This window comes from Saccostrea cucullata, unplaced genomic scaffold (genome assembly GCF_032062105.1).
Source record: "Saccostrea cucullata isolate Sc308-1 unplaced genomic scaffold, CSIRO_AGI_Scuc_v1 ctg5215, whole genome shotgun sequence".
Lineage (NCBI taxonomy): Eukaryota > Metazoa > Mollusca > Bivalvia > Ostreida > Ostreidae > Saccostrea > Saccostrea cuccullata.
The window spans coordinates 65785-83284 of record NW_026940463.1 but is presented as its reverse complement, the minus strand read 5'-3'; the positions used below and the strand labels follow the sequence as shown (position 1 = coordinate 83284).

The following is a 17500-nucleotide window of genomic DNA, read 5'->3' as shown; positions in this document are numbered from 1 at the left end:
TAAATTCATCTTAGTATGATACCCGAAGAATTGCGCAATGGAAATCCCAGTCGCCCCTCCTTAAGCAAAGGACTTTATTCGGTAATGGTCATTATTTGCCCTCAAAAGCAAAATACGCAGTTCATTTAATGCAACACATGGACTTGTAGATATACCAAATGATTGATTAACATTTAATTATATATTTGATGCATCAAGATAAAATAGAGATTAAGTGCCTATTTAAAATTTTCTCCTAAAAGTTCAGGTCAAGGAGAACTGGCTTTATGAAATTGCAATGTAAACAGGTATAATTGAGTACTTCGAGTAGAGAAAAATAATACCAGAGCACTCTCTGATCTAAAACTAAAACATGTCCTGTAATCCCAAGAATCATTTCTATCATTCAATAGTTGCAAATTTTACATCAGAGGTTGCGCTCTATATTAAATATCGATAAATAGCTTAAAAAATTTGTCGTTTTTGTACACTTCTTCAGAATGAGGAAAATGACGCATTTCGTGACATCATAATGTATTGGTTATCAAGAAAACTGCATCATTTTTAAAGATACGCAGTCACCAGACATCTAAGTGATATTCAATGCATTGTTAACTAAAATTATGCATTTTCAATTCTCAGATACTCACAGGGCCAAAGAAGGCAAAAGTGAACCTTGTTCTTTGACAGAAAAAATACTTTGTTAAACAGAGGAATATCTGCCGATTTCAATGCACTAAATATTTTTCATAAGCAATGACGTCATATGCTTGAAATCACATCAGAAAAATGACGGAAATATAATATTTCTATGATTTCTACGGGAAAAGTATATATTATTTAAATTAACAGAGTAACAGTCACCGAGCGCAGGTCTGCTCAAAGTCAATTTTTAATATGATAATAATATACTGATATACAAAAGAAACGCAACCTCCAATTTTCGATAAAATTTTAAATATTTCATGTTTACATCTTACAGAAGATACACATGTGTTTTATTTAATAGTGCATCAAATTATTACCTACATGTATCTATCACCACTGTAGAGGTGGTAACAATTGAACTTTTCTTGGTTTATTATCGAATATGCGCTCCATTAGCATTTGTTGCAGCTCGAATTCTGCGATGCACAAAGTTTGTTTCACGGTTGAATTGTATCATAGGAATGTTCTGTCATTCTTCAAGAAGTCCCTGATGCAAAGCGGGCAGAGTATCTTTTGGATTTTGGCGCTTTCGTATGCGTCGATTTAACATGTTCCACACGTGCTTAATAGGCGACAAATCAGGAATGTATGAGGGCCGTGGTAACGTTTCGACAATGTTTCCGTGAATAAAATCAATTGAAAGTCGCGCTGCATGACTCCTTGCATTGTCTTGTTCAAAGATATGGTTTTGCTGGTAGACAAACGGAACGACTACAGGTTGCAGAACAGTGTCAATGTACCGCTGAGCTGTCAAACTGCCTTAAATGAATACTAAGTGGGTTTTCCTACCACAACATATCCTGCCCCATACCATAACGCTTCCACCACCGAACCTGTAATATTCCACCTTGCAGGTTTTGGCATAACGTTCACCGCGTCGTCTAAGAACAGGCCCACGACCATCTGAGCAGTAAAGCGTGAATTTTGACTCGTCAGTGAAGAGTACATGACGCCGTCTTTGCAGTGAAATCGCAGTTGGACGGTGTCGTTGCAACCATTGTAGTTTGCCGTCACATCAATGACGATCAAGGGGTATTCCGACTGCAACATTATATGGCTTGATGCCTTTTGAATGAAGACGCCTTAGCACAGTATCTCGGCTTATTCTTGGATTTTGCGTCACAGGTGAATGATGTCGGTTTCTAGTGCAGTTCTAAACAGGTTGCACAAGTGCTGCAACCTTATGAAACGATCCTGGCGTTGTGTCGTCACCTTTGGTTGACCAGTTCTAGGGCGATCAGCATTGGCACCAGTTTTCCTAAGGCGTTTGTACAGACGAGATATTGTGCTTTTGTGGACATTAAATATTCTTGCAACATCACTAAAGGTGTTTCCAGCCAACAATAACTGTACTGCCCTATTACGCGCATTGTTTGAGACCCTAGGCATACTCATTGTAGTACGAAAATCAAAGTTTAATGTCAAACTATTCTCATCAGATACCTGAAGAATAACTAACGCGCGAAATACTATAGCGAATATTCGCGCACGTGCTAATCGGGATATTTTATTGATGCCCCTCTTTCACGAAAATGTATAGTGTCACCGAGTTCAATCAACCATACCACTGCCTGAAAACATGTATGAAATCCCTCGATTAAAAATTGCTAACAATAAATCATAAATTCTTAAAAATTAATCATATTTAAATAGGGTTGCGTTTCTTTCGCGTGTCAGTATATCATTGAAATATATTAAAGTTGTTCTTGAACCGGAAGGAGTTGTTGCTTTTTTATCATTTTTTTTAAACGGTTATTATTAAGTGATAGAATTTCAGTTATCAGAATCATGATACTTAGTATAATCTTTCATTTCTTTCAAATGATATCATAACACTTGGTTAAACAAATATATAGAACTTTCGTTATAATGCACTATGCCTTCATGACATTGCATAACATCTATCTTAACCTAATTATATTTCTATAGAAAGTAATTCATAAAAAACAAAATAAATACATAGTTTAAACACGACATTAAGGAAAAAAAAATATTCGGCATATTTTTAATAAATTGAGACTTGATTTTTGAAGCTTCTTATTAATTACATTATTAAGAAATTAAATACATGCATATGTATACCTATCCAGTAAGACGAATGAACAGAACCAAAACCTTCTTTGTACTCATTCCAAGTTCTGTCGAAATCCGTTGATCCGTCAACACGCTTCTGTATAGCCTATTGTATAAATAAAAATATCTTTGAAATCATTTCATCAAATATTTACTAGTATTTCTACCCTTCTATCTGTTTCAATGTCATGTAGTGATTCATTAATCATTACACTGACCGTCCAACCTCCACCGTTTATATCCATATCACAGTAAACATCCACTGGACGGTTGTAGGAGGGATATATCGTATAAACACATGACACAGTATAGCCGTCAGCAAGTAAACTTCTGCAATCCATCGGATGAACATTCCCTAAAATTCATCAAGAAAAATCAATAATTATTTTTATTTAGACACAATGTGACATAAATAACAGAAACAAAGAAGGAGAAATTAGACAAATTATTACAAAAAACCATCAATTAAACGCATTTATGTCAAGGCAAGGTAGGTGAACAAAGAATACATTTCAACTGATTAATAATATTCAGCAATAATCAGCAGTACCCAACAGTAATATTAAGCAAAAATCAGTAGTGCCCCTAGCCAATCACACATGAAACCCTGACACTTTGCCACACTCTTCACAATTTTGAAAATGTCAGCACCCTTTCTTATCAAAGGGCCTGATTAATACCAAATAGCAGATTTTGAAACTCTAAATCGTTTTAGAAATTTAAATTGTTAAGTGTTACATGGATACCACCTTACCAGAAACTGTGACCCTGGAGTAATAAATTTCAATATTTTGGAAGAGGCAATCTTGCTCATCATAACTATGTACTTATTTAGTTTATTTAAAACACATTAACTTTAGCTAGGAGAGAAATCATACGGATTTAAGATCAAAAGTATTTTGAATAAAGATCTTAATGATGAATCAGATTCAATGATATTATATTTCGAGAAATCAATGCCATTTCAACAAAATTTAAAGGTAAGCCATTTGAAGCTTTCTGACAAATATGTATATAAGTTATAAAAGCTGACAATGTTGATAACGGTTCAATTTTTATCATTATCAGGAACTATTCCAAAGCGCATGCATTAAAGTGAATTAATTCATATCAAATGAACTATGGGTAATTTAATCAATGAAATTTATTCTGAATGAGGATCCTTGTATTAATCTAGAAAAAAAGGATATAAAGATACAAGTATGAATTATTAACTAAAATCAATTTCAAAGATTTTTTCTGAGCCAGTTCACCCATATGACATTGCGTAAATAATACTGATAAAATACCCCTTTTTAATCGATCTTGAGAATTTCTTTTTCTCTTGATGATATTTATTTTACTGATAAGTATTGTTAAAACTCTCAATAATACTATAGTATCACAACGTAATACGCTATTGATCAGTAACCTGTTTTATTAAACTTGCTTGGATTTTTTTTCAAATAGGGGCGTATTCTAGACTTTTCCAAATACCGTACCTTAAAAAACACCAGGCGAGATTTCAGCTGAGTCACACTTATGATCCCTAGCTTTTCAAATATTCAATACTAGTATCATGATATACATTGATAAAAAGTTCTCATCGGAACACTATGTTCCCAAATATTTAAGGAATGAAGCTTATTTCAACTTATGGTGTACGATACAACATTACTGACGATTTAAAACTGCGAAATATACTTTGAGACACTGTTAAATACAATGAACTATAATTATTTAGAATTGACAACAGAATCTGATAAAAAAAAATAGAGCTCCGGGTACCTTTTAAGCTCACATGATTTTTTGCACAAATTGATACCACATTGTTACAGTGCAATTTTGTGTAAGTCAACAAAATGTTCCTAAGACTAAAACTATCTTAAAAGTGATCATGACTTAATTTAAATTCTCTTACTTAAGACGTAATTTTCACAAATTAATTTGTATGATTTTGATGTTTTTGTCTGATAGATTGTGATAGTTCCAAAGTGGTTTTTCATTTCGTTTCTCGTTGACTGCAGCTGTCTTTGTATCTGAAAATAGTTCTTTGCTTTGCCTAGACACAAAAACTTAAGCCTATGCAACATCTTTATTCTCTACACATTAACATGACTCTAAAGCGCAAGATGATAAAAGTAATTTTTTATCTGTTAAACTGCTCTTCTTGTTAAAAAGCTGGGTTTTTTGACGAGTTACTTCCTGAAATTGAGCATAATGAAAGATTCGCCCCATCGTTTGAAAATTTGAAGGTTGAACGTTTCAGATACCTACGGTAAAATAATTTTCTATTCAAGAGTAACAATTAAGGGATAAACAATCCTTTACTTTCAAACCCTTTTGCATTATTTCTTATGGTAACATTGCCATTTTTAGGGGCCACGGTTCGACAAAGCCAAGACAAGTATGGAAATATGCAAAGTACTTAGAAAATGCTCATCGTTAAGAAGTCAGTTTGGATATGACAGATAAATAATATCAAAGGAAGGTCGATCAATTTCATTTGTGACTACGTATTGTAAATTCATACAGAAGTAACATCATACGATTTATTAATAAAGTCACCTTCAAAACCTCGACTAAGAAAACTTAAGATAATGATTTTAAGCATCTACCATTGTCATAAGATTTGCCATATATTAGGGTAATGTCTCGTGCGAAGTTCAATTTATTTTTAATTTTATTGCAAAAAGAATTTGACTTTTATTTGTGCGAAAAACCAAGTAAGCTTAAAAAGTGCGAGGAGTTGCACGCACGCTTAAAAGCGGGTTAATTGTAAATTACTGTGATGTAATCTAAAAAATAAAAACGACTTAGCGAACCAACTTATTGGCGAGTATATTTTGTATTACCTTCCGTGTCCGGAATAAAGTATCTCCATCCTACTTCCGGTCCTGCTGAATTAGTTGAATGACATCCGGTGTGAACTCGGCATTTCTGTCTTTGTAAATTGAAACCAAAGAAAGTACATCCTGGACCACACATTGCTGAGCACATAATCAGTGAATGAACGTAATATTCAGCCAACAGGTTCTCCTGGAGAATGTTATCATCTAAGTCTATTTTAGCAGTGTAGTGTCTTGATACAGACGTGGAGAGTCTGAACAAAACAACAAATAAAGCCCCAAAGAATACCTTGTTCATCATAGTAACTGTTGTTTCTGAAGTCTTAATGGGAAATATATGTCATTCTAAGCTTGGATACATTTATATAAATTTAAATATATTATCTTTTTTTCAAACCGAATTCTTAATTAACAAATTTCTGATTGGATAAATATACCGATATTTCATAAATCGATCCATGGGCGAGTCGTGCGACTTTGAGTTGAAAAAATATTTCAACTCTCGTCTCCATCATTCAGACACATGACAATTGTCTTTTTCCCACATATCGAAGCGAGAAGATGATACAGACTCATTTTATTGTTTATTTCTTTTATTTCCACGGCTACGATTGTATGTTACATAAAGGTTTTCTTTGTTATGCTAAATATGACTTGACCTGAGTAGATATAAACTTAAAGGGTATTTAGATAACAAACAGTATTCAATATCAAAGTCCATAAAACAATATAAAAATGGTGCAGAGCAATCAAGGACCTCTTAAACATCAGAGTTGGGATTGGGTACCATGGAGCAGTAAGCATCCCCTGTCAACTGGTCACACACGAAGAAAGCTTATACTGAAGTTCAACCTCAGTGAATAATAAAGATACGCGGGTTTGTTAAGGCAGCACATGGATCAGAATTCGGCGAATTAACACTTAATATTTATACAACACTAATAAATCGGAAAAGTCAAGGATAAAACTTTAAGTATAATTGTGTATTCTATAGACTTCAATGGAACTTATACTACAGGATGCACTTCACCACGTGACGTCTATAATTAGATATATGCCTTAATGAAAAGTGAAAATTTTAACACTACCCCGGGGATAATTAGTTCCAATTTATATCAATAGTTATGTTAAAACATCTCTGTACCATGAAAAGTGCTGCTAGAATCCTACTCTCCTATTATAGAAATAATTATTCAATAATTTCGGACGAAACCTTCCTAAAATTTTTACATTTTGTTCATAACATCGAAAAAAATGCATCAATTCCCGTAAACCATAGGATTCTAGCAGCACTTTCCAAAAACAGAAGAATATGAACTTTAGATAGAAACAAAAATTAAGTTTCAAGGTATGTGGCGTAGTGTTGAACTTTTGCATCTTTTTTTGTTACGAACGACAGAGGAAAGGCTGATCGGCAAGAAAACACCCTCTCTGCTTTAATTTTACGAAGAAATTGCAGAATTATTTTACCATACCTTATTTATACGCTTTATTCCCACAAGAATTACACATGATATTCATTCAAAATGCTTTTAAACTCCGATTTCTTGTGTTTGTTTACATCAATTTTCGTTACTTTTCACTTTCACTCTTCTACTGCATGATCAACAGTTATGACGTCACGGGTTTGGTATGTAACCCCTGTGAAAACTACAGAGGCCCAGGAACGACAAAATTCCGTTGATATTATTCCTCTGCATATTTTGGTTTATTTTTTCGACCTCAAATCAATCTTAGATATCGATTTTAAGAAATTTTCATCTCTAAATCTTACGTCATATAGCTTATTATTACATCATAGCATATAGGCAAGTAGAATATTTGGTTGTAACCTTAACCTTACCTTCGCATTAACATAAAAGTATTAAAAAAAGGTATTTAAAAAAAGTATTAAAAAAATGAATGTACATGTACAGTAAATCCTTTGGACATAAGCAACTGAACCACAAGCTTCATATGTACATGTAACAACAATCTATGAGATATAGACCTGTCGTTGTCTCCGTCTACGGTACTGAAGTGCAAAATACATTGTAGAGTAACACAATAAACATCTTTATTACACTCTTTCCGTTCGATAGATCAGAGTCTATCATACCGTGATCAGCTTACGATAAACAATTTGTCCAAACGAATGTACAGATACTAGTGGATGATCATTTGATTCTCATTTCGGTGAGATAGAGGAGGGCTGGTAAGATTTGCCAACTCAGTTTATTTAAATGCAATAATTATTATTCAAGAGTGGTCGTTATTTCAAAAGTGTTTGCAACACAGCCCCACTTGGTTATAAAAACGAATATATTATCAGCTATTTCAATACACACTGTTAAGACTGCGCAAGACAACACGTTGATATAGTCTAAATAAATTTGAGATTCTACAGCGAATATTAATTTGAACTGTACAGATTTGACATGTGTATCTGATCTGATAATTTTTATTGACCTTATTATTTATGGGAGAATAATGTCCGCGGCATTTGTTTGATCAAGGCAATAACTGTCAGTGGCAGAATCAGAGACAAACAATACAATACAAATCTCACCACGGATTATCTGTTGAAATATCTGTAGAGGTACACAACAATATAAGACACAGCTTATCATAGAAATTACTGTATAAAGATAGAAATGAATGGTAGTTTACCACAACCTACCCTCCGTTGTGTGCTTCAGAATATTTTTTCTTACTCTCAGTTTTACAAGATTATTATTCTTTCTTCTCTGATACAAATATTAAGTTAAAGGTCATACAGTTAATACAAAGACAAGCCGACAAATACATTAATGCCACTTTTGTTCTTATCTTTATTAAATGTATAGCTTTAAATTTTAGCCAAGGATAACCATTATCTAGTCATTTATAAGTACTTTATTCTTATTGTTTACTTAACTTGAAATTCAAAACAGTCTATTAGTTTCAAAATGATGAATATTAAAAGAACAATTATACATATAATACAAAAGTACTTAATAGCAAAAACGTTTTCATCTGCATTATCGTCAAGAACAGTTTTGTTCCAAACATAACTTAATACTATTATCAAACATTAATTATATCATGACATATTAAAAATAACTTACAGATCATTTTACATGGTAAGGAAAAGTTTTAATATAAAATAATTAAAATTATATAAAGATTTTACATTCAGCTATAACATAATTACAATATTATACTAGATCAATAACATAACCAAACTAATATGAGCTTTACAATAACAACGTCTAAAATCAATCACAGTATTACAATTCAATCAATAACATCATTTAATAGTAATCATATAAATCATTCAATTAATCATTTTACATGAACATGCGTATTGCAAATTGAATATTTGTATATATTGTATACTGAATATCCATGTTTTGGGGGAAAATATTTTAGAGATAAAGGACTCAGAGCAATTTATATGCAATTAAGATAACTATTTTCAAAAAATAAATTAGTGAACACAAATTTACTTAGTAAAATTTCATAACATAATACACTTCTATTTTTACTTTTTCAACAGTGGAAAACTGCAATTTATCCTTTGCACAAAAGTGATAATTTTGAAAGTAATATTGCTACGTTGAAAAAATATCAAAAGTGCAGCAATACATTTCTCCTGAATACCAAAACTTACTTTAGTGAAACATGTCTTGTCTTTAAAATGTGCATTTAAATATCTTGATCAATACGAGGCCATATTTAAATATAATTGTCTCATTGATTTTTTATTAGAAGTACTATCAAGTCCAGCCAACTAAAAAACTAGAAGGATCCGGATTTGACGAGTTGTACTGTATATGGTACCAAATTCCTTCCCAGGCAATAGCTTTTCAGTGATGTTTTATCATCATGGAAGTCTTCTTTATCTCACTACTAGACACAACTGTAGGAGACCATGGATTGTCCCAGTATTCCGGGTACCAGGGACCGTTGAGGTTGGCGCGGTGACAGGAGTTATACCACCAGCCTCCTCGGTTCAAAACGGCACAGTTACCACCAGACCATCCGTCATTATCCCGATCTCGGGTGGTAAATGACATCCCAGACAGATCTTTGCTAGAAATCCCAGTATCTAACAGACTGTCACCTGAAGAAAAAAAAGTGGTCACTTTAATAGTGTACGAAGTATTTAAAGGAGCCGACTGGGGCTTTATTGTGTGAAAACAATACAGAAAGAAAAAAAAAGAAACACATATTAAACTTTTGAGTTAAATTAAAACAATCATTTCGAATATGTTTTCCAGCATTGTTATCAAAGATTTTAATTCATCTATAATCAACAAGTTACCAAATTTTTGTATGATTTTGACGTATAATTCCCGAGTAATTGAAATTGATATGTCGACACCCCCCAAAAATAAAACTAAAAATACCATAATACCCCTTGCGCATCAGTATCAAACTTGATTTTCCTTTGCAGTTCATCAGAGCATTTATCTTTTTCATTTTTTTTTTAATTAATCCCTTCCGACGGTAGTCTTAATATCTGAGAGTAGCTGTATTATTCTAAAGCCAACAAATCCCCCCACCCCGGCCAATGAATTACCTGAATTTTTGATTCTGCAAAGAATGTACAGAATCCAGTTGGTTTGATACACGTGAATATTTTTAAAAAAAAGTCTCAACAAACACTATGTACATTTTCCCAGTGTAAACACGCTAAAAACACTAGGCATAAGACGCGTACGTGTGCGTGTGAGAATATAATCGACGTAAAATTGCAAAGCTTGCGGCCAAAATTAGACCTGAGAGTTTCTGTCCATTTTCGGTGACCGTTCACGGTAGCTCAGTCTGCAAATCGCTCGCTCCGTGACCGGGAGGTTGTGAGTTCGTATCTCGGCCTTGACTGACCCCGTCGATAAAATGGGTAGCAACTGTTCCTTCGCCATGCGGTCGGCACTTTGAAGTGAAAGTTGCGGGTCTTTCGGATGAGACCTTGAAAACCGAGGCTCCATGTCAGCGGTCCCTCTCTGCTCAATGGCCCTGAGTGCCGAGTGAAGGTCAAAATTTGAAGCCCTTCACCGGCATATGAGTGAAAAATTTTCGGACGTTAAACAATATACAATCAATCAATCAATCATTTTCCTTGAAAAAATTTGAGCATAATTGTCTCCTGTTTAATTATCAGATTCAGTGAAAATGCGTTGACAATAACCTAGGTGGCATGTTGAAAAGTCCTATCTTAATGTGACGTTGTTACGCGCCAACGTCATCATGATGGTTGGTCGGAAAGATTTTAAATTAACTGTTTGGCAACCGAATAAACTTATTTTTGGTTGAATTTGGTTTAAAACAATCTTCACAGCAACATGCTGTTGCCTTTTTATTCACTTATGCAATATTGAATTAAATTACTAGACCCAATGTAAGTTCCGGCAGCCATACCATGATTGCCAGAAATTTATACTGACTGCAAATATGCAAAAACGATGTCTATGACTAAAATGCATCGTATGGCACTATAAAATGTGATCACAAAAATAACATCATCAACATGCACGTGTTTTTTTTTTTTTACTTTTTATTACTTCCTTTACGTTATGCCATATATTTCATGGTTGAGTATTTTGACCAGCGATTTTAGTGCAAAGTAACCAAATTTTTGGTCACATAGTAAATTTTTTTTAGCATTTTATGTCCTAATGCGTTTCCTTTTCCTTTCAATATACAATAGAGAGACTCTTTAATTCTATAGAATTTGAACTAAATAAAACCTCTAGTGTACATTCAAATCCAGCCTAAGGAAAGGAAAATTTACTGCCTTGGCCGTTTCAATATAGGTACATTTACTATAGGGTTACGTGGAAATGCTAATTTTTCGCACTTGGAAATAAATTTAAACTAGAGGAACTGTGAGCAATGAGCCCACTAAATGATACCCCCTGCCTTCCATAATGTCCATGTGTTGCTATATATTGTTTTACGGTAATGTGTAAAGAGGAATAACTCGTCCTATCAAATGTTATCCAGAAGCTTCTATAAGTGACGTCATAGGTAAACATATAATGGTATTGTCCATGTTTTGCTATGGGAAACCTAAAATACGTGTCGACGAAAAATGTGGAATGGGAGGTCACAGTGGCAATATGTAATAAAGATTCTGTGAAAGTTTCATTAAATTTCATTTAGTTATATAAGAGGATTTGCGGATAAGAGATAAAGCGGAACAGACGGACGGACGGACGTGCGGAAATCCCGATTACTATATACCTTCCCACTTTTCAAGCGGGCGTATAAAAAAATCGATAGATAAGTTGCTTTAATTATTATATTTCATGAGTGATTCCAAATTGTACAGTATATTCAAAATTGCAGTCTTGTTCTTTAGATAATGCATATCAAAATGTCATATTTAACAAGTTCCCCCCTCATTATTTTAGGATTGTTTTAAAGAATTAAATACGCCTGATTTTACTTTTCTGTCAAAGTATTGCGCAATGAAAGCTTCGGTCTGACCTTCAAGCCGAAATAATGTTAAATATTTATCAATAATAAATGGTTTCAGAGCAAAAGAAAAACCTTTTTTTTCATGCAAAGAAATATTAAAAATTATCATTTTAAAGAGCATCTGAGGAAAGTTTTTAAAGAATATATAACAAAATGCACTACTTTTAAAAAAAATCTTCATAAAATATTCAAATGTGATTTAAAGAAGATTGAAAATAAACATGCACTTTAACATCAAGAAAAGGTAACCTTCAGAAACATTTAGGAAGAAACATAATCAGTAAGTTAACATAACCTATCTATATAATCACAAGAATGTTTATCTTTTATCTTATACTACTATTGTTATTATCAATAATTTTGTTTTCTTGTAATCACTTTTAGTACATTTTAGCATTTTAAATTGTGCCAAATTGATGTATAATTTCCCATGATCAGCACACTGTTCAGTCATATAAAGCCTGTAACTCAAAAAAAATGTTATAAATAAATGACTGCCGTCACGAGAAAAGTGCCCTTAAGGTCAATTTTTCACAAATTTTTTTTTTGGTAAATATTGGTAGCCGAACTCTTTCTGAATACAAATATACATAAATTTTAAAAATATCGCACTTTTTCAATATTTTATGTGAGGCGCTCCAAAAACAACTTTGACGTTACTCACCGAAAACGTAATGACGTCGCCTGTCTATAATTCAATTTTCAAAAATTCTTAAAATGACATGTTATTTAAATAAGTTATATTAAATCGGTTTGCGAATAAGAACTTAAGAAAGTATTTTTTTTTTCTTCCAAGCGACTAGTATGTAACAATTCCTTTGGGATTTCTTGTGTTCTTTCTATTTTCATACCATTTTAGAGCATATATATATATATAAAGAGAGAGAGAATCCTAATGCAGAAGGACATGGCGCGCAAAACGGGGCACTCCTTCGCAAAAAATTCTTAGGAGTCAGCATTAACTCACCAACAAACACACACGTAATTCCCTATAACTGTTACGATAGGATTGAAACACCATGTATTTTCTGTATCATCGAAAAATTTGAGTGGACAATAACTGAAATAATTGAGAAATAAATTAAGAGACGCCAAAATCTGTAAACTTGCTTTTTTAAAAATGTTTATTTCGTTCATAAAAATTCATGAATTTAAAAAAAAAAAAACGTTCGCTACTTCCACGCAAGCGGATTTTAAAACATTTACGTTTTTGAATATTTTATTTAAAATGTTTAAAGCTCTAAGTTTCCATTGTTTATACAATTCAGTTTCTTCGCCTGTCTTAGTCGTGGGGTAGAAACATAGTAAATAGGCATATGAAGGATTGTCTTTTGAATGGTTTTTAACCGTACCTTAAATTGAAACTTTCTTTGAAATTATACCTCAAATTGAAACCGTCTTTTAATTTCTTACTTTCTAAAAAATTACATCAATTAAAATCGGTTACTGCACATTAATCTTTTATTTTTGTGGCACCTTTACCCTGTTTCACTTCAACACAACATTTGTATACTAGTATTTCTAACAAGGACCGCTACTATGATAAAAAAAAGGTTTATGTATAATATTGTATAATTTAATCAAAGAGATGGCGAATCGTGCTGTTCTTGTCTCTTTTTATTATTTGTGCACTAAACGGTGCTTGACTTTTCTGTTCGAAATTACAGTTCCATTAAAATTTTGACGAAATCTATTTGAAACTGAAACTGATAGAATACTAGTATATTTTTACGGAAGAACGGCAGGCCCATACGAAAGTCATTACAGTTGCGGGTGGGGGGCAGCTATATTTTTTTCAGTTGTTGGCACTTTCAACTTTCCACTGTTTGATCAGAAAAGCTCAATTGATCCTTCGGCTCAGGTGAGCTATTAAACATAAATCTCACCTAATGTTCCTGTGGTCGATCCATTCAGGTAAAGTCTGTATTTGTCTGTCTCGCCGGTTATGGAGAATTCCTCGTATTGTTGGTATAGAGTGGTTCCATTGGTCAGAGTTATGGACACGTACATAGACGGCTTGTGTTTGGTTAACAGATGAATGACGTCATTTCCTAAAATGTAACAGTAATATTCATTAAGTAAAACCTATGGAGGAACAAGCTATGAACATGTACATTTTATATAATTAAAAAAAGGGGAAAAAATCGTATGTATAAAAGTTGAAACTATTAAAGTATATGTCTCAACCATCTATCCTTCTGTGTTCAATAAACCAGAAGTGAAAAAAGAATAAGATAGATTACACGATCAGTATGTACTGGTTCCTGCTGACAAAGCAGGTAACAACATTGTGTTCGTTTGTAAGGCTCACTATATAAATTGCATTCTAGAAGAACCTCTATTTTTTATAATATTATTATTTAATTAATATTATATTTAATTCTACAAGTGGTAATCCTACTTATACTCATACTTCTCTTTCTAAGGAAGACATTCTTCAAAATCACCTTTCATTTTTGAATACTTTTAATATTCTACAGTGCCAAAATGAATTTGAACTACTTGATATATATTAGATTCCGAAACCTCATAAAAATCCTTACAAACAAAGATACATTGCAGGTTCCAGTAAATGTTCAACCAAGACTCTTTCGTTACTTTTCACTAAGATTTTGACAGTAGTGAAGGAGAATTTTCAAGAGTACTGTGCAACTATATATTCAAAAAGTGGTGTAAATCAGATGTGGATACTTAAAAATTCTAAAGAACTTTTGGACAATTTAAAATCACAAGACTTTACAAAAATCAACAGCTTAAAAACTTACCACTTTTCAACTTTATACACAACAATTCCCCACGATAAATTAAAGTCTAGGCTTTTTGATATCATTGACAGTTAATAATTCAATCGAAGTGGAACTCGTAAATTTTCTTAACTTGTCATTGGTCATGTGCAAAATTATTTTGTTAAAACAGATTCTGATTGCACACATTAGTACTCTGAATTTGACATCAAAAATATGCTTGAGTTTCTGATTGACAATATCTATGTGGTTTTTGGAGACCAGGTATTCCAACAATCTATTGATATTCCCATGGGTACAAATTGCGCTCCGTTACTGGCAGACTTATTTTAATGTTCATATGAAGCAGAATTTATGCAAAATCTTATGCGTGAAAAGAAGAAAACACTTGCTGTGGCCTTCAACTCGACATTTAGATATATCGACGACGTATTGTCAATCAATAATCATGATAATTTCCATTCCTACGTCGATACGATATATCCTGGAGAGCTTGAGATAAAAGATACCACAGAGTCCGACATATCTGCTTCATACTTGGATATTTTACTTGAAAAAGACACTAATGGCAATCTAACAACCAAGCTATATGATAAACGTGATGACTTTAACTTTTCTATCGTCACCTTCCCTTACTTATGCAGCAATATACCTTCATCACTTACATGCGGAGTATATATATCTCAGTTGATTCGATACGCAAGAGCATGCTCTACGTATGAACAATTTTTTAAATAAGGTAAATTATTGACAAGCAAGTTGATGAAACAAGAATATCAACAGTCTCGTTTAAAGTCATCATTTCGTAAGTTCTATATGGTCGATACAATGACCTTGTCAGCAAATACAATTTATCATTGAGTCAAATGCTGACTGACGTTTTTCATACCAAGTTTTAGTCCATTATTTATACACTAAATTGACGACGGATTTTTTCCGTTATTTCCTGATCATGACAACGAGCACACGGCGGGTGTGACCGGTCGGCAGGGGATGCTCACTCCTCCATGGCACCTGATCCCACCTCTGATGTTTTGGAGGTCCGTGTTTGCTCTGCTCTTATTTTGTATATTGTTTAATGCACTTTGAGATTGAATACTGTTCGTTATCTCCATATCCTTCTCTACTGAATTTCATATATACCTCAAATAGAGATATAATTTTCCTTTTCAAGTGATTCAAAATGTATTTACCTAACCAATAAGATGAATTAACTGAACCAAATCCATTCTTGTACTCATTCCAAGTTCTGTCAAAATCGGTTGATCCGTCAACACGCCTCTGTATAACCTAGATTTATGAAGAATTGTCTTTGATATTAGTATAACAAATCTTGATTTCTTTTATCAGTTATTTTGCCATGAACTAATTGATCGAAAAATTATTAAACTGACCGTCCATCCTCCACCCTTGGTGGTCATATCACACTGGACGTTTACTGACCATTGGTTGTTAGGGGGATAAATAGTGTAAACATTAGACACTGTATGGCCATCAGCAAGCAAAGCCTTACAATTGAGCGGACGTTTATTTCCTAAAAAAATATAAAAGAACAGGGTTTAAAGAAAACAGTATTGACATTATAATAGCTATACATATGAATATGTATCTTAACCACACTTTTCAATCTCTTGAGTCCCAATCAGGCCTTTTTCGGCTATTTATATAAGGCCATGTTAAATATCAAAATCTAAGATTAAAATTAATGATAAGACCTTCTAAATTTATTTCAGTTTTAAATCTATAGAGAATATTTTTTTTTAAGAATTCTCTGTTTTCAGTAAAATTATTCCCTATTATTCCCTATTCTAAATTTTCTATAGTCCCTCTGCATAGGGACTGCTCAAGTCTTTAACTTTTCTTTTTTTTTCTATTACCATATTTTAATTTCCATCAGAAATTTCAAATTATTAGTAGCTTCAATAATTTTCTTTTAGTAGAGTTCGTAATGTGAAAATGAAATACCTTCAGATTCCGGATTGTAGTACCTCCATCCCTCTTGAACATCTGTAAAATTAAGTGGCTGACATCCCGAGTAAACTCGACATTTCTTGACATGCAAATTGACGCTAAAATACGTACATCCTGGACCACACATGGATGCACACATAGTTACTGAGTATGCGTCATACTCTGCCAAAGGATTTTCTCGAATAAAAACGCCGTGTTTATTTAATTCAGCAATATACCGTTTCGATACTGATTCGGAAAGTCTTATTGAAACAATAAACAAGGCCCACAACAATCTCCTATGATCGCAATTATACATCATTATCATTTCTCCTCTTTCTGAGTGGTGATTATGGATATCCATTTTATACTATTTAAGTAATTTTTAAACGAATTCTTTATCAATCCCTTTTCTGATTGGATACATAAATTAAAGGAAATCGAAATGAAGGTGGGTCTTTTTATTTACATGACTTGAAATAACATCAGTGGTTCTATTGCATTGAACTTTTTTCATACTTTTAAAACATTGAAGTTACAGTCTAAAACATCTGACAATCTAATACCAATACAATTGTTTTAAAATATTAACTTAAATACTTGTATGGTACAAACTACTTGCAATGAATCAAGAAAACGAACTTAAGTATTCAATTGGGGTTGGGAACCATAATTTCTTTGAATTTCATAGTTTTTTGCACTAATGGATATCGATTGTTCTTTGTAGGCAAATGCTGGAACCATCTTGCTGACAGTAAATATTTACATTTCCCA

The 17500-nt window shown here is 32.9% G+C and overlaps 1 protein-coding gene across 1 annotated transcript; it reads right to left on the bottom strand.

Annotated features, from left to right (window-relative positions):
• Positions 1-9084: 9084 nt before the first annotated feature.
• Positions 9085-17015, bottom strand: LOC134255446 (ficolin-1-like). Its single transcript, XM_062737977.1, has 5 exons — positions 16742-17015; positions 16171-16310; positions 15970-16066; positions 13919-14083; positions 9085-9672 (listed from the first exon to the last, which is right to left on the bottom strand). Exons 1-5 carry the CDS (start codon positions 16884-16886, stop codon positions 9416-9418), a joined length of 804 nt encoding a protein of 267 aa, XP_062593961.1. The 5' UTR covers positions 16887-17015; the 3' UTR covers positions 9085-9415.
• Between the last annotated feature and the right edge of the window lie 485 nt (positions 17016-17500).